This window comes from Salvelinus namaycush, unplaced genomic scaffold (assembly GCF_016432855.1).
Source record: "Salvelinus namaycush isolate Seneca unplaced genomic scaffold, SaNama_1.0 Scaffold2147, whole genome shotgun sequence".
Lineage (NCBI taxonomy): Eukaryota > Metazoa > Chordata > Actinopteri > Salmoniformes > Salmonidae > Salvelinus > Salvelinus namaycush.
Window position 1 is genome coordinate 11388 of NW_024058950.1, and position 23134 is coordinate 34521.

The 23134-nt window shown below is 53.2% G+C and overlaps 1 protein-coding gene across 1 annotated transcript; it reads right to left on the reverse strand.

Moving 5' to 3' along the window:
• Positions 1-261: 261 nt before the first annotated feature.
• bdh1 (3-hydroxybutyrate dehydrogenase, type 1) lies at positions 262-21499 on the reverse strand. Its single transcript, XM_038984134.1, has 4 exons — positions 21494-21499; positions 20968-21109; positions 14896-15048; positions 262-1188 (listed from the first exon to the last, which is right to left on the reverse strand). The coding sequence occupies exons 2-4, from the start codon at positions 21086-21088 to the stop codon at positions 722-724; spliced, it is 741 nt and encodes a 246-aa protein (XP_038840062.1). The 5' UTR covers positions 21089-21109; positions 21494-21499; the 3' UTR covers positions 262-721.
• Positions 21500-23134: the final 1635 nt, after the last annotated feature.

The following is a 23134-nucleotide window of genomic DNA, read 5'->3' on the forward strand; positions in this document are numbered from 1 at the left end:
CGGCTTGGGTATCAACCATAGATTTGTGTCGGGACTATATCTTATGGAAGGATGAATAAATTCATCAAAATAATGTTTTTAATGAAAATATGTAAATCATTATTTGAATATGTTGGTAACCCGTATAAAGGTGATAATGCCCTGGGAGCTGGTGTTCGCCTCGGGACAATATATCCTCCAAACATCGGCTTCTCAGGCTTTATCACTTGAATATTAGAGCTTAATGTATTACTTAAGGAAAAAAAATCCCATTTCCAAGGGGGTGGAATAACGTGTATATTGTAGATAAGACAATAGTGCATAATGTTCAAAATGGCTCAAATCACAGATTTCCAGTGTCAAGCAATCCTTAGCTACAACAGTGGTCCCTGGACCCCTACAACAGTGGTCCCTGGACCCCTACAACAGTGGTCCCTGGACCCCTACAACAGTGGTCCCTGGACCCCTACAACATTGGTCCCTGGACCCCTACAACAGTGGTCCCTGGACCCCATGATCCAAGGGGAACAGCAAATCTTAAATCAGTCAAGTCAGGAAATTCATTCAAATTAGATTTACATATTGAGAATCAATAGCTTGTTATTTTCCATAGAGAATATGCCAATTTAAGACTCTAAAGTGGAACGGAACCCTAATGCAATATGATATACTGTACATATGGAGACGATCAGAGACAGAGATCCTCTAGTTCAGAAGTAGAGACGGTCGGAGATCCTCGAGTTCAGAAGTAGAGACGGTCGGAGATGGCGGCCGGTAGGTGTGTCATCACCTGCATCCTGATCCACCAATGAGGCTCCATGGGGTTATAGCGCGTGAACGGGCGGCGTGACGTGATGGCGTCGGTGATGTCATCTAGGACGGGTTGGACATCCTTCTGTCCGCTGCTACAGTATGACCTCATCAGAGCCATCTGTTTGTCGAAGTGGGCGTGGCCATAGTCCTCCTGGACACCAGGGGGCGCCTCGCGCCACAGTTTATCAGCCGTGGTCGCCACAATGTCCCGGGTCAGGATGCCCGTGGCCACAATGAAGTTCCCCGGCTCGATGACGGAGACCTTGACCCCCCAGGCCTTCATCTCGTAACGTAGACAGTCGGAGAATGCTTCCACACCATATTTAGACACACAGTATGGAGAACGCAGGGCATTGCCCATCCGCCCATACATACTGGCCAGGTTGACCACACGACCTGCAACACAGTGGCATTAGGTTATTACATAGATAAATACCTATTTAACACAGTGGCATTAGAACACATTAAAAGGTAGATTCATCGATGCACAAAGTAAACGGCAATCGATTTCTGAAACAACGAAGAGCGTTGAAGCTTGGCCTCTGCTGCGTTGGTCCCGTAGCTACTACGTAGTAGCAGTGTGAAGCCGTGCACAGATACTCTGTGTGAGAGCAAAGTACGCCATCACTCTCATAGGAATATCTGAGGTGCTGCTGACGGCGACAACATAATGCTGAGTCTACCTTTTAATAACTTTTTATTTCAAGAAGAAAAGCAGTATGACTCCGAGCCTGTTAGTGAACATCCCAGAGACATGCAGCAGGCCTCTACAGTCCAACTATCCTCAAAACCACATCTTAAAAACATTCTTCAGGAGCTTGACAGAACAGCGACTGATTGACCAAAGCGCCAGTCAGTTCATCATCATTTACTACCCGCTCAATGCAGTACATTACATTCCACACAAACAGAGCCCGCGCACCACCACGGCAGCCTAACCAGAGCCCGCTCACCACCACCACGGCAGCCTAACCAGAGCCCGCTCACCACCACCACCACGGCAGCCTAAACAGAGCCCGCTCACCACCACCACGGCAGCCTAACCAGAGCCCGCTCACCACCACCACGGCAGCCTAACCAGAGCCCGCTCACCACCACCACGGCAGCCTAACCAGAGCCCGCTCACCACCACCACCACGGCAGCCTAAACAGAGCCCGCGCACCACCACCACCACCGCAGCCTAACCAGAGCCCGCTCACCACCACCACCGCAGCCTAACCAGAGCCCGCGCACCACCACCACCGCAGCCTAAACAGAGCCCGCGCACCACCACCACCACGGCAGCCTAAACAGAGCCCGCGCACCACCACCACCACCGCAGCCTAACCAGAGCCCGCTCACCACCACCACCACGGCAGCCTAAACAGAGCCCGCGCACCACCACCACCACCGCAGCCTAACCAGAGCCCGCGCACCACCACCACCGCAGCCTAAACAGAGCCCGCGTACCACCACCACGGCAGCCTAACCAGAGCCCGCTCACCACCACCACCGCAGCCTAAACAGAGCCCGCGCACCACCACCACCGCAGCCTAACCAGAGCCCGCGCACCACCACCACCGCAGCCTAACCAGAGCCCGCTCACCACCACCACCACAGCCTAAACAGAGCCCGCGCACCACCACCACCGCAGCCTAACCAGAGCCCGCTCACCACCACCACCGCAGCCTAACCAGAGCCCGCGCACCACCACCACGGCAGCCTAACCAGAGCCCGCTCACCACCACCACCACAGCCCGCGCACCACCACCACCGCAGCCTAACCAGAGCCCGCTCACCACCACCACCGCAGCCTAACCAGAGCCCGCGCACCACCACCACCGCAGCCTAACCAGAGCCCGCGCACCACCACCACGGCAGCCTAACCAGAGCCCGCTCACCACCACCACCACCACAGCCTAACCAGAGCCCGCTCACCACCACCACGGCAGCCTAACCAGAACCCGCTCACCACCACCACCACCACAGCCTAAACAGAGCCCGCTCACCACCACCACGGCAGCCTAACCAGAGCCCGCTCACCACCACCACGGCAGCCTAACCAGAGCCCGCTCACCACCACCACGGCAGCCTAACCAGAGCCCGCTCACCACCACCACGGCAGCCTAACCAGAGCCCGCTCACCACCACCACGGCAGCCTAACCAGAGCCCGCTCACCACCACCACCGCAGCCTAACCAGAGCCCGCTCACCACCACGGCAGCCTAACCAGAGCCCGCTCACCACCACCACGGCAGCCTAACCAGAGCCCGCTCACCACCACCACCGCAGCCTAACCAGAGCCCGCGCACCACCACCACCGCAGCCTAAACAGAGCCCGCGCACCACCACCACCGCAGCCTAAACAGAGCCCGCGCACCACCACCACCGCAGCCTAAACAGAGCCCGCGCACCACCACCACCACCGCAGCCTAAACAGAGCCCGCGCACCACCACCACCACCGCAGCCTAAACAGAGCCCGCGCACCACCACCACCGCAGCCTAAACAGAGCCCGCGCACCACCACCACCGCAGCCTAAACAGAGCCCGCGCACCACCACCACCGCAGCCTAACCAGAGCCCGCTCACCACCACCACCGCAGCCTAAACAGAGCCCGCGCACCACCACCACCGCAGCCTAACCAGAGCCCGCTCACCACCACCACCACGGCAGCCTAACCAGAGCCCGCTCACCACCACCACCGCAGCCTAACCAGAGCCCGCTCACCACCACGGCAGCCTAACCAGAGCCCGCTCACCACCACCACGGCAGCCTAACCAGAGCCCGCTCACCACCACCACCGCAGCCTAACCAGAGCCCGCGCACCACCACCACCGCAGCCTAAACAGAGCCCGCGCACCACCACCACCGCAGCCTAAACAGAGCCCGCGCACCACCACCACCGCAGCCTAAACAGAGCCCGCGCACCACCACCACCGCAGCCTAAACAGAGCCCGCGCACCACCACCACCACCGCAGCCTAAACAGAGCCCGCGCACCACCACCACCGCAGCCTAAACAGAGCCCGCGCACCACCACCACCGCAGCCTAAACAGAGCCCGCGCACCACCACCACCGCAGCCTAACCAGAGCCCGCTCACCACCACCACCGCAGCCTAAACAGAGCCCGCGCACCACCACCACCGCAGCCTAAACAGAGCCCGCGCACCACCACCACCGCAGCCTAACCAGAGCCCGCTCACCACCACCACCGCAGCCTAAACAGAGCCCGCGCACCACCACCACCGCAGCCTAAACAGAGCCCGCGCACCACCACCACCGCAGCCTAAACAGAGCCCGCTCACCACCACCACCGCAGCCTAACCAGAGCCCGCGCACCACCACCACGGCAGCCTAAACAGAGCCCGCGCACCACCACCACCGCAGCCTAACCAGAGCCCGCGCACCACCACCACGGCAGCCTAAACAGAGCCCGCTCACCACCACCACCGCAGCCTAACCAGAGCCCGCTCACCACCACCACCGCAGCCTAAACAGAGCCCGCGCACCACCACCACCGCAGCCTAAACAGAGCCCGCGCACCACCACCACCGCAGCCTAACCAGAGCCCGCGCACCACCACCACCGCAGCCTAACCAGAGCCCGCTCACCACCACCACCGCAGCCTAAACAGAGCCCGCGCACCACCACCACCGCAGCCTAAACAGAGCCCGCGCACCACCACCACCGCAGCCTAACCAGAGCCCGCGCACCACCACCACCGCAGCCTAACCAGAGCCCGCGCACCACCACCACCGCAGCCTAAACAGAGCCCGCTCACCACCACCACCGCAGCCTAACCAGAGCCCGCCCACCACCACCACCGCAGCCTAACCAGAGCCCGCGCACCACCACCACGGCAGCCTAAACAGAGCCCGCGCACCACCACCACCGCAGCCTAACCAGAGCCCGCGCACCACCACCACCACCGCAGCCTAACCAGAGCCCGCTCACCACCACCACGGCAGCCTAACCAGAGCCCGCTCACCACCACCACCACCGCAGCCTAACCAGAGCCCGCGCACCACCACCACGGCAGCCTAAACAGAGCCCGCGCACCACCACCACCGCAGCCTAACCAGAGCCCGCGCACCACCACCACGGCAGCCTAACCAGAGCCCGCGCACCACCACCACGGCAGCCTAAACAGAGCCCGCGCACCACCACCACGGCAGCCTAAACAGAGCCCGCGCACCACCACCACGGCAGCCTAAACAGAGCCCGCGCACCACCACCACCGCAGCCTAACCAGAGCCCGCTCACCACCACCACCGCAGCCTAAACAGAGCCCGCGCACCACCACCACCGCAGCCTAAACAGAGCCCGCGCACCACCACCACCGCAGCCTAACCAGAGCCCGCTCACCACCACCACCGCAGCCTAAACAGAGCCCGCGCACCACCACCACCGCAGCCTAAACAGAGCCCGCTCACCACCACCACCGCAGCCTAACCAGAGCCCGCGCACCACCACCACGGCAGCCTAAACAGAGCCCGCGCACCACCACCACCGCAGCCTAACCAGAGCCCGCGCACCACCACCACGGCAGCCTAAACAGAGCCCGCTCACCACCACCACCGCAGCCTAAACAGAGCCCGCGCACCACCACCACCGCAGCCTAAACAGAGCCCGCGCACCACCACCACCGCAGCCTAACCAGAGCCCGCGCACCACCACCACCGCAGCCTAACCAGAGCCCGCTCACCACCACCACCGCAGCCTAAACAGAGCCCGCGCACCACCACCACCGCAGCCTAAACAGAGCCCGCGCACCACCACCACCGCAGCCTAACCAGAGCCCGCGCACCACCACCACCGCAGCCTAACCAGAGCCCGCTCACCACCACCACCGCAGCCTAAACAGAGCCCGCTCACCACCACCACCGCAGCCTAACCAGAGCCCGCTCACCACCACCACCGCAGCCTAACCAGAGCCCGCGCACCACCACCACGGCAGCCTAAACAGAGCCCGCGCACCACCACCACCGCAGCCTAACCAGAGCCCGCGCACCACCACCACCACCGCAGCCTAACCAGAGCCCGCGCACCACCACCACCACCGCAGCCTAACCAGAGCCCGCGCACCACCACCACCGCAGCCTAAACAGAGCCCGCGTACCACCACCACGGCAGCCTAACCAGAGCCCGCTCACCACCACCACCGCAGCCTAAACAGAGCCCGCGCACCACCACCACCGCAGCCTAACCAGAGCCCGCGCACCACCACCACCGCAGCCTAACCAGAGCCCGCTCACCACCACCACCACAGCCTAAACAGAGCCCGCGCACCACCACCACCGCAGCCTAACCAGAGCCCGCTCACCACCACCACCGCAGCCTAACCAGAGCCCGCGCACCACCACCACGGCAGCCTAACCAGAGCCCGCTCACCACCACCACCACAGCCCGCGCACCACCACCACCGCAGCCTAACCAGAGCCCGCTCACCACCACCACCGCAGCCTAACCAGAGCCCGCGCACCACCACCACCGCAGCCTAACCAGAGCCCGCGCACCACCACCACGGCAGCCTAACCAGAGCCCGCTCACCACCACCACCACCACAGCCTAACCAGAGCCCGCTCACCACCACCACGGCAGCCTAACCAGAACCCGCTCACCACCACCACCACCACAGCCTAAACAGAGCCCGCTCACCACCACCACGGCAGCCTAACCAGAGCCCGCTCACCACCACCACGGCAGCCTAACCAGAGCCCGCTCACCACCACCACGGCAGCCTAACCAGAGCCCGCTCACCACCACCACGGCAGCCTAACCAGAGCCCGCTCACCACCACCACGGCAGCCTAACCAGAGCCCGCTCACCACCACCACCGCAGCCTAACCAGAGCCCGCTCACCACCACGGCAGCCTAACCAGAGCCCGCTCACCACCACCACGGCAGCCTAACCAGAGCCCGCTCACCACCACCACCGCAGCCTAACCAGAGCCCGCGCACCACCACCACCGCAGCCTAAACAGAGCCCGCGCACCACCACCACCGCAGCCTAACCAGAGCCCGCTCACCACCACCACCGCAGCCTAAACAGAGCCCGCGCACCACCACCACCGCAGCCTAACCAGAGCCCGCTCACCACCACCACCACGGCAGCCTAACCAGAGCCCGCTCACCACCACCACGGCAGCCTAACCAGAGCCCGCTCACCACCACCACGGCAGCCTAACCAGAGCCCGCTCACCACCACCACCGCAGCCTAACCAGAGCCCGCGCACCACCACCACCGCAGCCTAAACAGAGCCCGCGCACCACCACCACCGCAGCCTAAACAGAGCCCGCGCACCACCACCACCGCAGCCTAAACAGAGCCCGCGCACCACCACCACCGCAGCCTAAACAGAGCCCGCGCACCACCACCACCACCGCAGCCTAAACAGAGCCCGCGCACCACCACCACCGCAGCCTAAACAGAGCCCGCGCACCACCACCACCGCAGCCTAAACAGAGCCCGCGCACCACCACCACCGCAGCCTAACCAGAGCCCGCTCACCACCACCACCGCAGCCTAAACAGAGCCCGCGCACCACCACCACCGCAGCCTAAACAGAGCCCGCGCACCACCACCACCGCAGCCTAACCAGAGCCCGCTCACCACCACCACCGCAGCCTAAACAGAGCCCGCGCACCACCACCACCGCAGCCTAAACAGAGCCCGCGCACCACCACCACCGCAGCCTAAACAGAGCCCGCTCACCACCACCACCGCAGCCTAACCAGAGCCCGCGCACCACCACCACGGCAGCCTAAACAGAGCCCGCGCACCACCACCACCGCAGCCTAACCAGAGCCCGCGCACCACCACCACGGCAGCCTAAACAGAGCCCGCTCACCACCACCACCGCAGCCTAACCAGAGCCCGCTCACCACCACCACCGCAGCCTAAACAGAGCCCGCGCACCACCACCACCGCAGCCTAAACAGAGCCCGCGCACCACCACCACCGCAGCCTAACCAGAGCCCGCGCACCACCACCACCGCAGCCTAACCAGAGCCCGCTCACCACCACCACCGCAGCCTAAACAGAGCCCGCGCACCACCACCACCGCAGCCTAAACAGAGCCCGCGCACCACCACCACCGCAGCCTAACCAGAGCCCGCGCACCACCACCACCGCAGCCTAACCAGAGCCCGCTCACCACCACCACCGCAGCCTAAACAGAGCCCGCTCACCACCACCACCGCAGCCTAACCAGAGCCCGCTCACCACCACCACCGCAGCCTAACCAGAGCCCGCGCACCACCACCACGGCAGCCTAAACAGAGCCCGCGCACCACCACCACCGCAGCCTAACCAGAGCCCGCGCACCACCACCACCACCGCAGCCTAACCAGAGCCCGCTCACCACCACCACGGCAGCCTAACCAGAGCCCGCTCACCACCACCACCACCGCAGCCTAACCAGAGCCCGCGCACCACCACCACGGCAGCCTAAACAGAGCCCGCGCACCACCACCACCGCAGCCTAACCAGAGCCCGCGCACCACCACCACGGCAGCCTAACCAGAGCCCGCGCACCACCACCACGGCAGCCTAAACAGAGCCCGCGCACCACCACCACGGCAGCCTAAACAGAGCCCGCGCACCACCACCACGGCAGCCTAAACAGAGCCCGCGCACCACCACCACCGCAGCCTAACCAGAGCCCGCTCACCACCACCACCGCAGCCTAAACAGAGCCCGCGCACCACCACCACCGCAGCCTAAACAGAGCCCGCGCACCACCACCACCGCAGCCTAACCAGAGCCCGCTCACCACCACCACCGCAGCCTAAACAGAGCCCGCGCACCACCACCACCGCAGCCTAAACAGAGCCCGCTCACCACCACCACCGCAGCCTAACCAGAGCCCGCGCACCACCACCACGGCAGCCTAAACAGAGCCCGCGCACCACCACCACCGCAGCCTAACCAGAGCCCGCGCACCACCACCACGGCAGCCTAAACAGAGCCCGCTCACCACCACCACCGCAGCCTAAACAGAGCCCGCGCACCACCACCACCGCAGCCTAAACAGAGCCCGCGCACCACCACCACCGCAGCCTAACCAGAGCCCGCGCACCACCACCACCGCAGCCTAACCAGAGCCCGCTCACCACCACCACCGCAGCCTAAACAGAGCCCGCGCACCACCACCACCGCAGCCTAAACAGAGCCCGCGCACCACCACCACCGCAGCCTAACCAGAGCCCGCGCACCACCACCACCGCAGCCTAACCAGAGCCCGCTCACCACCACCACCGCAGCCTAAACAGAGCCCGCTCACCACCACCACCGCAGCCTAACCAGAGCCCGCTCACCACCACCACCGCAGCCTAACCAGAGCCCGCGCACCACCACCACGGCAGCCTAAACAGAGCCCGCGCACCACCACCACCGCAGCCTAACCAGAGCCCGCGCACCACCACCACCACCGCAGCCTAACCAGAGCCCGCTCACCACCACCACGGCAGCCTAACCAGAGCCCGCTCACCACCACCACCACCGCAGCCTAACCAGAGCCCGCGCACCACCACCACGGCAGCCTAAACAGAGCCCGCGCACCACCACCACCGCAGCCTAACCAGAGCCCGCGCACCACCACCACGGCAGCCTAACCAGAGCCCGCTCACCACCACCACCACGGCAGCCTAAACAGAGCCCGCTCACCACCACCACGGCAGCCTAAACAGAGCCCGCGCACCACCACCACGGCAGCCTAAACAGAGCCCGCGCACCACCACCACGGCAGCCTAACCAGAGCCCGCGCACCACCACCACGGCAGCCTAAACAGAGCCCGCGCACCACCACCACGGCAGCCTAAACAGAGCCCGCGCACCACCACCACGGCAGCCTAACCAGAGCCCGCGCACCACCACCACCACCGCAGCCTAAACAGAGCCCGCGCACCACCACCACCGCAGCCTAAACAGAGCCCGCGCACCACCACCACGGCAGCCTAACCAGAGCCCGCTCACCACCACCACCACGGCAGCCTAAACAGAGCCCGCTCACCACCACCACCACGGCAGCCTAAACAGAGCCCGCGCACCACCACCACCGCAGCCTAAACAGAGCCCGCGCACCACCACCACCGCAGCCTAAACAGAGCCCGCGCACCACCACCACCACGGCAGCCTAAACAGAGCCCGCGCACCACCACCACCACGGCAGCCTAAACAGAGCCCGCGCACCACCACCACCGCAGCCTAAACAGAGCCCGCGCACCACCACCACCGCAGCCTAAACAGAGCCCGCGCACCACCACCACCACCGCAGCCTAAACAGAGCCCGCGCACCACCACCACCACGGCAGCCTAAACAGAGCCCAGTTCATCATCATTTACTACCCGCTCAATGCAGTACATTACATTCCACACAAACAGAGCCCGCGCACCACCACGGCAGCCTAACCAGAGCCCGCTCACCACCACCACGGCAGCCTAACCAGAGCCCGCTCACCACCACCACGGCAGCCTAACCAGAGCCCGCTCACCACCACCACCACGGCAGCCTAAACAGAGCCCGCGCACCACCACCACCACCGCAGCCTAACCAGAGCCCGCTCACCACCACCACCGCAGCCTAACCAGAGCCCGCGCACCACCACCACCGCAGCCTAAACAGAGCCCGCGCACCACCACCACCACGGCAGCCTAAACAGAGCCCGCGCACCACCACCACCACCGCAGCCTAACCAGAGCCCGCTCACCACCACCACCACGGCAGCCTAAACAGAGCCCGCGCACCACCACCACCACCGCAGCCTAACCAGAGCCCGCGCACCACCACCACCGCAGCCTAAACAGAGCCCGCGTACCACCACCATGGCAGCCTAACCAGAGCCCGCTCACCACCACCACCGCAGCCTAAACAGAGCCCGCGCACCACCACCACCGCAGCCTAACCAGAGCCCGCGCACCACCACCACCGCAGCCTAACCAGAGCCCGCTCACCACCACCACCGCAGCCTAAACAGAGCCCGCGCACCACCACCACCGCAGCCTAACCAGAGCCCGCTCACCACCACCACCGCAGCCTAACCAGAGCCCGCGCACCACCACCACGGCAGCCTAACCAGAGCCCGCTCACCACCACCACCACCACAGCCTAAACAGAGCCCGCGCACCACCACCACCGCAGCCTAACCAGAGCCCGCTCACCACCACCACCGCAGCCTAACCAGAGCCCGCGCACCACCACCACCGCAGCCTAACCAGAGCCCGCGCACCACCACCACGGCAGCCTAACCAGAGCCCGCTCACCACCACCACGGCAGCCTAACCAGAGCCCGCTCACCACCACCACCACCACAGCCTAACCAGAGCCCGCTCACCACCACCACGGCAGCCTAACCAGAACCCGCTCACCACCACCACCACCACAGCCTAAACAGAGCCCGCTCACCACCACCACGGCAGCCTAACCAGAGCCCGCTCACCACCACCACGGCAGCCTAACCAGAGCCCGCTCACCACCACCACGGCAGCCTAACCAGAGCTCGCTCACCACCACCACCGCAGCCTAACCAGAGCCCGCGCACCACCACCACCGCAGCCTAAACAGAGCCCGCGCACCACCACCACCGCAGCCTAAACAGAGCCCGCGCACCACCACCACCGCAGCCTAAACAGAGCCCGCGCACCACCACCACCGCAGCCTAAACAGAGCCCGCGCACCACCACCACCACCGCAGCCTAAACAGAGCCCGCGCACCACCACCACCGCAGCCTAAACAGAGCCCGCGCACCACCACCACCGCAGCCTAACCAGAGCCCGCTCACCACCACCACCGCAGCCTAAACAGAGCCCGCGCACCACCACCACCGCAGCCTAAACAGAGCCCGCGCACCACCACCACCGCAGCCTAACCAGAGCCCGCTCACCACCACCACCGCAGCCTAAACAGAGCCCGCGCACCACCACCACCGCAGCCTAAACAGAGCCCGCTCACCACCACCACCGCAGCCTAACCAGAGCCCGCGCACCACCACCACGGCAGCCTAAACAGAGCCCGCGCACCACCACCACCGCAGCCTAACCAGAGCCCGCGCACCACCACCACGGCAGCCTAAACAGAGCCCGCGCACCACCACCACCGCAGCCTAAACAGAGCCCGCGCACCACCACCACCGCAGCCTAACCAGAGCCCGCGCACCACCACCACGGCAGCCTAAACAGAGCCCGCGCACCACCACCACCGCAGCCTAAACAGAACCCGCTCACCACCACCACCACGGCAGCCTAACCAGAGCCCGCTCACCACCACCACCACGGCAGCCTAAACAGAACCCGCTCACCACCACGGCAGCCTAAACAGAGCCCATTTCATCATCCATATTATCAGGCTCCAACATTGCACTACTTGATATCACATTCACAGTAAACGCTGCAGACTTCAGCATGAATAAACTTTTGTTTGAATGCCGTCCAGTCTCTGCTAAATGACTACAGTTCAAGTTATGTCATGTGCTCCAACCCCAACAATGCAGTAGTCAATATCACTGTAGCACTAAAGACAACAAGGTAGAACAAACACACGACAGACAGGAAGAAGCTGTGTAAAGTGCATTCAGAAACTATTCAGACTCCTTGACCTTTTTCTACTTACATTAGACTTTCTAAAAATTTTAAATAAAGAATTTATCCCCTCACCAATCTACACACAATACCCCATAATGACAAAGCAAAAACAGTTTGTTTTAAATTTTTGCATATATTATATTACATTTACATAAGTATTCAGACCCTTTACTCAGTACTTTGTTGAAGCACCTTTGGCAGCGATTACATCCTCGAGTCTTCTTGGGTATGACGCTGCAAGCTTGGCACACCTGTATTTGGGGAGTTTCTCCCATTCTTCTCTGCAGATCCTCTCAAGCTCTGTCAGGTTGGATGGGGAGTTGCTGCACAGCTATTTTCAGGTTTCTCCAGAGATGTTTGATCGAAGCCACTCCTGCGTTGTCTTGGTTGTGTGCTTAGGGTTGTTGTCCTGTTGGAAGGTGAACCTTCGCCCCCAGTCAGAGGTCCTGAAGAGGTTCATCAAGGATCTCTCTGTACTTTGCTCCATTCATCTTTCCCTCAATCCTGACTAGTCTCCCAGTCCGTGCCGCTGAAAAACATCCCCACAGCATGATGCTGCCACCACCATGCTTCACAGTAGGGATGGTGCCAGGTTTCCTCCAGACGTGACGCTTGGCATTCAGGCCAAAGAGTTCAATCTTGGTTTCATCAGACCAGAGAATCTTGTTTCTCATGGTCTGAGAGTCCTTTAGGTGTCTTTTGGCAAACTCCAGGCGGGCTGTCATGTGCCTTTTACTGAGGAATGGCTTCCGTCTGGCCACTCTACCGCAAAGGTCTGATTGGTGGAGTCCTGCAGAGATGGTTGTCCTTCTGGAAGGCTCCCATCTCCACAAAGGAACTCTGGAGCTCTGTCAGAGTGACCATCGGTATCTTGGTCACCTCCCTGACCAAGGCCTTTCTCCCGATTGCTCAGTTTGGCCGGGCAGCCAGCTCTAGGAAGAGTCTTGGTGGTTCCAAAATTCTTCCATTTAAGAATGGAGGCCACTGTGTTCTTGGGGACCGTCAACGCTGCAGACATTTTTTGGTTCCCTTCCCCAGATCTGTGCCTCGACACAATCCTGTCTCGGATTCCTTTGACCTCATGGCTTGGTTTGTTCTCTGACATTCACTATCAACTGTGGGACCTTATATAGACAGGTGTGTGCCTTTCCAAATAATGTCCAACCAATTGAATTTACCACAGGTGGACTCCAATCAAGTTGTAGAAACATCTCAAGGATGACAGGATGCACCTGAGCTCAATTTTGATTCATAGCAAAGGGTCTGAATACTTATGTAAATAATGAATTTCTGTTTTTGCTTTGTCATTATGGGGTAGTGTGTGTGTAGATGGATATTTAGTTCTTTAAATGTATATATTTTAGAATAAAGGCTGTAACAACATGTGGAAAAAGTCAAGGGGTCTGAATACTTTCCGAATGCACTGTACAGTGAGTGGTAAGGTGACTAGGCATCAGCATATATGTTAAACAGAGAAGCAGCAGTGTATATGATGATTGTATGTGAGTGTGTGTGTAGAGTAAGTATGAATGTGTGTCAGTGTGAGAAAATACAAGGGTCAATTCTGTTAGCTATTTAGCAGTCTTATGGGGATAGATGCTGTTCGGGAGCCTGTTGGGTGTCAGACCATGGTTTGGGTGGCTGGGCCTTCCTTTTACACCGCCTGATAAGAGGTCCTGGATGGCCCCAGTGATGTACTGGGCTGTCCGCACCACCATCTGTAGTGCCATGCGATCGAGGGCGGTGCTATTGCCATACCAGGCGGTGATGCAACCAGTCAAGATGCTCTCGATGGTGCAGCTGTAGAACTTTTTCAGGATCTGAGGGCAAAGATGTCGCGCCTTTTTCACAACTGTTTGTTATAAGTTCTTAGTGATTTGGACACGGAGGAACTTGATGCTCTCGACTTTCCTCGTTTCCTGTAGTCCACGATCATCGCTTTTGTCTTACTGACGTTGAGGAAGAGTTTGTTGTTCTAGCACCACACTGCCAGGTCACTGACCTCCCTGTAGGCTGTCTCATCGTCGCAGGTGATCAGGCAAACTTGATGGTGTTGGAGTCGTGCTTGGCCACGCAACCGTGGGTGAACAGGGAGTACAGGAGGGGCTAAGCACGCACCCGAGTGGCCCCAGTGTTGAGGGTCAGCGTGGCGGAGGTGATGTTGCCTACCCTCACCACCTGGGGGCGGCCCGTCAGAAAGTCCAGAATCCAGTTGCAGAGGGAGGTCTTCAGTCCCATGGTCTTAAGCTTGGTGACAAGCGTGGAGGGGACAATGGTGCTGAACACTAAGCTGTATTTAATGAACAGCATTCTCACATAGGTGAGAATCTAGGTGGGAAAGGGCAGTGTGGAGTGCAATTGAGATTGCACTGTTGGGGTGGTATGAAAATTGGAGGGGGTCTAAGGTGGCTGGGATGATGGTGTTGATGTGAGCCATGACCAGCCTTTCAAAGAACTTCATGGCTACAGATGTGAGTGCTACGGGGCGGGAGTTATTTAGTACTTGTATCTGAAACAGTTGTGTCTGTTGGTGGCTGACCTTTGGCCCTACGGATGAGGGGCAGGAGGGCCTTGGTGACCCTGATAACCCCCCACAGGTTGACCTCTGACACCTGGCGGTACGTCTCCATGGTCGTAAACTCCACCTCACCAAACGTAGACACACCTGCATTGTTCAGCACCGCCCACAGACCTGATCAGGGAAAAGAGAAGAGGGGTTATGATATAACTTGGTCTCCTTCAGGGTGTATATCCCATTTAACAAAGTAGTCACACCCCTTAACCTTTTCCACATTGTGTTACAGCCTGAATTCAACATGTATTAAAATGTTTTTTTATTTTTCATATCCATCTACACACAATACCCCATAATGACAAAGTGAAAACATGTTTAGAAATGCATGCAAATGTACTGAAAATGAAATACAGAAAATCTCATTTACATACAGTACCAGTCAAAAGTTTGGACACCAACTCATTCAGGAGTTTCTTTATTTTTACTATTTTCTACATTGTAGAATAATAGTGAAGACATCAAAACTATGAAATAACACATATGGAATCATGTAGTAACCAAAAAAGTGTTAAACAAAACAGAATATATTTTAGATTATTCAAAGTAGCCACCTTTTGCCATGACAGCTTTGCACACTCTTGGCATTCTGTCAACCAGCTTCACCTGGAATGCTTTTCCAACAGTCTTGAAGGAGTTCCCATATATTCTGAGCACTTGTTGGCTGCTTTTCCTTCACTCTGCGGTTCAACTTCATCTAAAACCATCTCAATTGGGTTGAGGTCAGGTGATTGTGGAGGCCAGGTAATTTGATTGTGGAGGCCAGGTCATCTGCTGCAGCACTCAATCACTCTCCTTGGTCAAATAGTCCTTAGCCCTTTGTTGAAAAACTGATAGTGCCACTAAGCACAAACCAGATGGGATGGCGTATCGCTGCAGCTATGCTGGTTAACTTCTTATGGCTGCATCCCGCTAACGGGATCGATATGACAACAGCCAGTGAAAGTGCAGGGCGCCAAATTCAAACAGAAATCTCATAATTAAAATTCCTCAAACATACATGTGTCTTATATCATTTTAAAGGTAATCTTGTTGTTAATCCCACCAAAGTGTCCGATTTCAAATAGGCTTTTCAGCGAAAGCACTACAAACGATTATGTTAGGTCACCACCAAACCACAATAAGCACAGCCATTTTTCCAGCGAAATATAGCAGTCACAAAAAGCAGAAAGAGATAAAATTAATCACTAACCTTTGATGATCTTCATCAGATGACACTCATAGGACTTCATGTTACACAATACATGCATGTTGTGTTTGATAAAGTTCATATTTCTATAAAAAAATCTGAGTCTACATTGGCGCGTTACATTCACTAGTTCCAAAAACATCAAGTGACTTTGCATAGCCACATCGTTTCAACAGAAATACTCATCATAAATGTAGATGATAATACAAGTTATACACATGGAATTATAGATATACCTCTCCTTAATGCAACCGCTGTGTCAGATTTAAAAAAAACTTTACGGGAAAAGCAAATCATGCAATAATCTGAGACGGAGCTCAGAACAATAGCCAAATTAGCCGCCATGTTGGACTCAACAGAAACCAGAAAATACATGATAAATGTTTCCTTACCTTTGATGAACTTCATCAGAATGCAGTCCTAGGAATCCCAGGTCCACAATAAATGCTTGATTTGTTCGATAATGTCCGTTATTTATGTCCAATTAGCTACTTTGGTTAGCGCGTTTGGTAAAGAATTCCAAAGTCACAAAGCGCGTTCACTATAACGTGACGAAATGTCCAAAAGTTCCATAACAGTCAGTAGAAACATGTCAAACGATGTACTGAATCAATCTTTAGAATGTTGTTAACATAAATCTTGAATAACGTTCCAACCGGAGAATTACATCGACTTCAATTGAGAGATGGAACGGAGCTCCCTCTCACGTGAATGTGCGTGGTTAAAGCATGGTCAGCTCGTGGCAGTGGTGACTAACGTTCAAAATTCTTGAAAATGTTCTGCATTGACTGACCTTCATGGCTTAAAGTAATGATGGACTGTCGTTTCTCTGATTATTTGAGCTGTTCTTGCCATAATATGGACTTAACCCTATTTGGTAAAAGACAATCTTCTGTATACCAACCCTACCTTGTCACAATCTAACTGTTTGGCTCAAACACATTAAGGAGGAAAGAAATTAACTTTTAACAAGGCACACCTGTTAATTGAAATGCATTCCAGGTGACTACCTCATGAGCTGGTTGAGAGAATACCAAGAGTGTGCAAAGCTGTCAAAGGCAAAGTGTGGCTACTTTGAAGACTCTCAAATATATTTTGATTTGTTAAACACTTTTTTGGTTACTACATCAAATTGTCACATGCGCCGAATACAACAAGTGTAGACTTTACTGTGAAATGCTTACTTACAAGCCCTTAACCAGCAATGCAGTTCAAAAGAAAATATTTACCAAATAAACTAAAGTAAAAAATAATAAAAAGTAACAATAACGAGGCTATATACAGGGTCAATGTGCGGGGGGTACAGGTTAGTTGAGGTAATTTGTATAAGTAGGATGCCTGTCAGGATGCTCTCGATGGTGTAGAACATTGAGGATCTGGGGACCCATGCCAAATCTTTTCAGTATCCTATGGAATGATTCCATGTGTGTTCTTTCATAGTTTTGATGTCTTCACTATTATTCTACAATGTAGCAAATAGTACAAATAAAGAAAAACCCTTGAATGAGTAGGTGTGTCCAAACTTTTGACTGGTACTGTAAGTATTCACACCCCCCTTGCTATGACACCCCAAATTGAGTTCAGGTGAATCCTGTTTCCATTGATCTTCCTTGAGATGTTTCTACAACTTGGAGTCCAACCTGTGGTAAATTCAATTGATTGGACGTGATTTTGAAAGAAACACACCTGTCTATATAAGGTCTGACAGTTGACAGTGCATGTCAGAGCAGGTACTATACCATGAAGTTGAAGGAACTGTCCGTAGATCTCTGAGACAGGATTGTGATGAAGTATATATCTGGGGTGTAAAACAATTTCTGGAGTGTTGAAAGTTTCCAAGAGCACAGTGGTCTCCATCATTGGAAATAATATGGAAATACCCAGACTGCCTAGAGCTGGCCGTCTGATCAAACTGAACAACCGGGCAAGAAGGTCATTGGTCAAGGAGGTGACCAAGAACCCAATGACCACTCTAACAGTTATTGGTTGAGATGGGAGAACCTGCCAGAAGGACAACAGTCTCTACAGTACTTCACCAATCTGGACTTCATGGGACAGAAACACTCCTGAGAAAAAGGCACATGACAGCCCACATGGAGTTTGCAAAAAATGCAAGAAAGAAAGGGCATAAGGCAAAAGATTGTGGTTTGATGAGACAAAAATGTAACTTTGGCCTGAAGGTAAAACACTGTCTGAAAACCAACACCATCTGTACTAGAGGTCGATTAATTAGTTTATAACAATCGGAAATCTGTATTTTTTACACCTTTATTTAACTAGGCAAGTCAGTTAAGAACACATTCTTATTTTCAATGACGGCCTAGGAACAGTGGGTTAACTGCCTTGTTCAGGGGCAGAACGACATATTTTTACCTTGTCAGCTCAGGGATTCAATCTTGCAACCTTACGGTTAACTAGTCCAACGCTCTAACCACCTGCCTCACGAGGAGCCCACCTGTTACGCGAATGCAGTAAGAAGCCAAGGTAAGTTGCTAGCTAGCATTAAACTTATCTTATAAAAAACAATCAATCAATCATAATCACTAGTTATAACTACACATGGTTGATGATATTACTAGTTTATCTAGCGTGTCCTGCATTGCATATAATCGATGCAGTGCGCATTCACGAAAAAGGGCTGTCGTTGCTCCAACGTGTACCTAACCATAAACATCAATGCCTTTCTTAAAATCAAAACACAAGTATATATTTTTAAACCTGCATATTTAGTTAATATTGCCTGCTAACATTAATTTCTTTTAACTAGGGAAATGGTGTCACTTCTCTTGCAACAGAGTCAGGGTATATGCAGCAGTTTGGGCCGCCTGGCTCGTTGCGAACTGTGTGAAGACTATTTATTCCTAACAAAGACAGCCACCTTCGCCAAACGGGGGATGATTTAACAAAAGCGCATTTGCGAAAAAAGCACAATCGTTGCTCCAATGTGTACCTAACCATAAACATCAATGCTTTTCTTAAAATCAATACACAGAAGTATATATTTTTAAACCTGCATATTTAGCTAAAAGAAATCCAGGTTAGCAGGCAATATTAACCAGGTGAAATTGTGTCACTTCTCTTGCGTTCATTGCAGACAGAGTCAGGGTATATGCAACAGTTTGGGCCACCTGGCTCGTTGCGAACTAATTTGCCAGAATTTAACGTAATTATGACAACATTGAAGGTTGTGCAATGTAACAGGAATATTTAGACTTATGGATGCCACCCGTTAGATAAAATACGGAACGGTTCCGTATTTCACTGAAAGAATAAACGTTTTGTTTTCGAAATGATAGTTTCCGGATTTGACCATATTAATGACCGAAGGCTCGTATTTCTGTGTGTTATTATGTTATAATTAAGTCTATGATTTGATAGAGCAGTCTGACTGAGCGGTGGTAGGCAGCAGCAGGCTCGTAAGTATTCATTCAAACAGCACTTTCGTGCGTTTTGCCAGCAGCTCTTCGCAATGCTTCAAGCATTGAGCTGTTTATGACTTCAAGCCTATCAACTCCCGAGATTAGGCTGGTGTAACCGATGTGAAATGGCTAGCTAGTTAGCGGGGTGCACGCTAATAGAGTTTCAAACGTCACTCGCTCTGAGACTTGGAGTAGTTGTTCCCCTTGCTCTGCATGGGTAACACTGTTTCGAGAGTGGCTGTTGTCGATGTGTTCCTGGTTCGAGCCCAGGTAGGAGCGAGGAGAGGGATGGAAGCTATACTGTTACACTGGCAATACTAAAGTGCCTATAAGAACATCCACTAGTCAAAGGTATATGAAATACAAAACGTATAGAGTGAAATAGTCCTATAATTCCTATAATAACTACAACCTAAAACTTCTTACCTTGGAATATTGAAGACTCATGTTAAAAGGAACCACCAGCTTTCATATGTTCTCATGTTCTGAGCAAGGAACTGAAACGTTAGCTTTCTTACATGTCACATATTGCACTTTAACTTTCTTCTCCAACACTTTGTTTTTGCATTATTTAAACCAAATTGAACATGTTTCGTTATTTATTTGAGGCTAAATTGATTTTTTTTATGTATTATATTAAGTTAAAATAAGTGTTCATTCAGTATTGTTGTAATTGTCATGATTACAAATAAATTAAAAATATATATATTTTTTATTTTTTTTATATATTTTTTTTAATCAAAAAAATAAAAAATAATAAATCGGCTGAATAACCGGTATCGGCTTTTTTTGGTCCTTCAATAATCGGTATCGGCGTTGAAAAATCATAATCGGTCGACCTCTAATCTGTACCATGAAGCATGGTGGAATTGCTTTAGAACAAGAATGTCCTTTAGTGGCTCAGACATGAATCTCATTGAAAAATCTGTAGAGACTTGAAGATTGCTGTTTACCGTCACTCACCATCTAACTTTGAGCTTGAGTAAAGGGAGAATGGGACCAAAATCCCCAAATCCAGATGTGCAAAGCTGAAACAGACCCAAGACGACTCACCGCTGTAAACGCCGCCAAAGGTGCTTCTACAAAGTATTGACTCGGTGTGAATAAATTAGATATTTCTTTATTTTCAATCTGCAAAAATGTCTTAAAACATGTTTCCACTTTGTCATTATGGGGTATTGTGTGTAGATGAGTGAGATTTTTTATTTTGAATTCAGGCTGTAACCAAATATTGAATATGTAAAGTGTGATGACTACTTTCTGAAGGCTGTGTATCTGCTTTCACTGTCATGCAGATAATCATTTACTATACCCAATAATTCAGATTCAAATCAGCACATTTACTCTAGATAATGTACAAAGAGTTCTGTATTTATGCAGTTCCTGTATATGGTATGATGTGTGGCAGTGAGACAGACTAATGTCCTGTACCTCTCTGTGAGTCGTCCAGGTGTGTGTTAACGTACTCCACAGCTCTGTTCACCTGTTCCTCACTGCAGACATCCAGCTGAAGCACCTTCATCCGATCTGACTGCATCTCCTCCAGCTCCATAGACCCCTCCCCACCCTTCTCCTGGAAAGGAAAGGCATCTAAATCAGAAGAACTCAAAACACTGTCTGACAATAGTCAACGGCTGTCTGAATATTTCAACAATCAGCACAAACTCAGTCTACTGCACCAGCCCATTATTTCACAGACACAAATCCTACTTTCCATTTCCTTAGCATCTTCTGCATTACCTTGAACAGGCAGTTTACCTGGACATAAACATTACCTTGAACAGGCAGTTTACCTGGACATAAACATTACCTTGAACAGACAGTTTACCTGGACATAAACATTACCTTGAACAGACAGTTTACCTGGACATAAACATTACCTTGAACAGACAGTTTACCTGGACATAAACATTACCTTGAACAGACAGTTTACCTGGACATAAACTAATAACATTACCTTGAACAGACAGTTTACCTGGACATAAACATTACCTTGAACAGACAGTTTACCTGGAGCTGAAACGTAATAACATTACCTTGAACAGCAGTTTACCTGGCCTAAATAAGACATTACCTTGAACAGCCGTGTTACCTGGACATAATAATCATTACCTTGACAGACAGTTTACACTGGACATAACCATTACCTTGAAGCGGGGCAGTTTTTACCTTGCAATTAAACATGACCTTGAACAGACAGTTTACCTGGACTACTAATACATTAACCTTGAACAGGACAGTTACGATATTAATTACAGACAGTTGGACATAAACATTACCTTTGAACAGAACAGTTTACCTGGACATAAACTATAACTTACCTTGAACAGACAGTTTTTTACCTGGCATAAACATTACCTTGAACAGACAGTTACCTGGACAGTAAACTATATACCTTAACAGGCAGTTTACCTGGACCATAAACATGATTCCCTTGAACATGACAGTGTTACCCTGGACAAACTAAATAGAAAACAAATACATTAGAACAGACATTTTACCTGGCATAACAATAAACATTACCTTGAACAGCGCGTTTACCTGGACTAAACATTACCTGAACAGCGTTTACTGGAACATAAAAAACATTACACTTGAAACAGACAGTTTTAACCTGGACTTAAACTACCTAAAGATTTACCACGAAAATTACCTTGAACAAACAGTTTACACTTGACATAAACTAATAACATTACCTGAACAAGAACATTTTACCTGTGACATAAACATTACCTTGAACAGTACAGTTTTACCTGGACATAACTAATAATTACCTTGAACAGACATGTTTACTGGCTAAACATACCTTTGACAGACAGTTTGACCTGGACATAAACAATACCTTAACAGACAGGTTTATCCTGGACAATAAACTAATACACATTACCTTGAACAGACAGTTTACCCTGGACATAAACATTACTGACAGACAGTTTACCTGGACATAAAATTACACTTGAACAGACAGTTTACCTGGACATAAACATGACACTTCAGAACAGTTTACCTGACTAATAATACATACCTGAGACAGTTAACGACATAAACATTACCTTGAAACAGACAGTTTACCTGGACATAACTAATAACTACCTTTGAACAGCAAGTTCCTGGCACTAAACTTACCTTGAACAACGTTAACCAGGAACAAACAGTGAGCCTTACGACTTTCTGGATAAACTACTTAGAGAACTTTTCTGCTAAACATCCTTAGCACGTTACGGCATAATAACCTGACTCATTTACATCACTGCCTACAAAGTTTCTGGAGCTGAGCAGACTGAACAGCATCTGTAACTATAACGTTACCTACGAGCAAATTGGACCTGGATACTTCCTTAGCAACACGAAGAGTAACCCTGTAGTGCTGAGCGTGCATACCAACCTTCCAGCCTGGATACTGCCTAAAATCGATGTAATATCACCCAACACAAAATGTGTCATTTGAAAGGGTTTGAATAGAGTGCAAGTTGAAACGGCAAGCTGAGAAACTGCACTGCTTGGAATTGACCTATTTAATTTCAGACTATTGTGGGCTACTTTTATAGCTTATTATCGCATGATTTAATGTCTTATCTGCTTTGTTCAACTTTAAAAT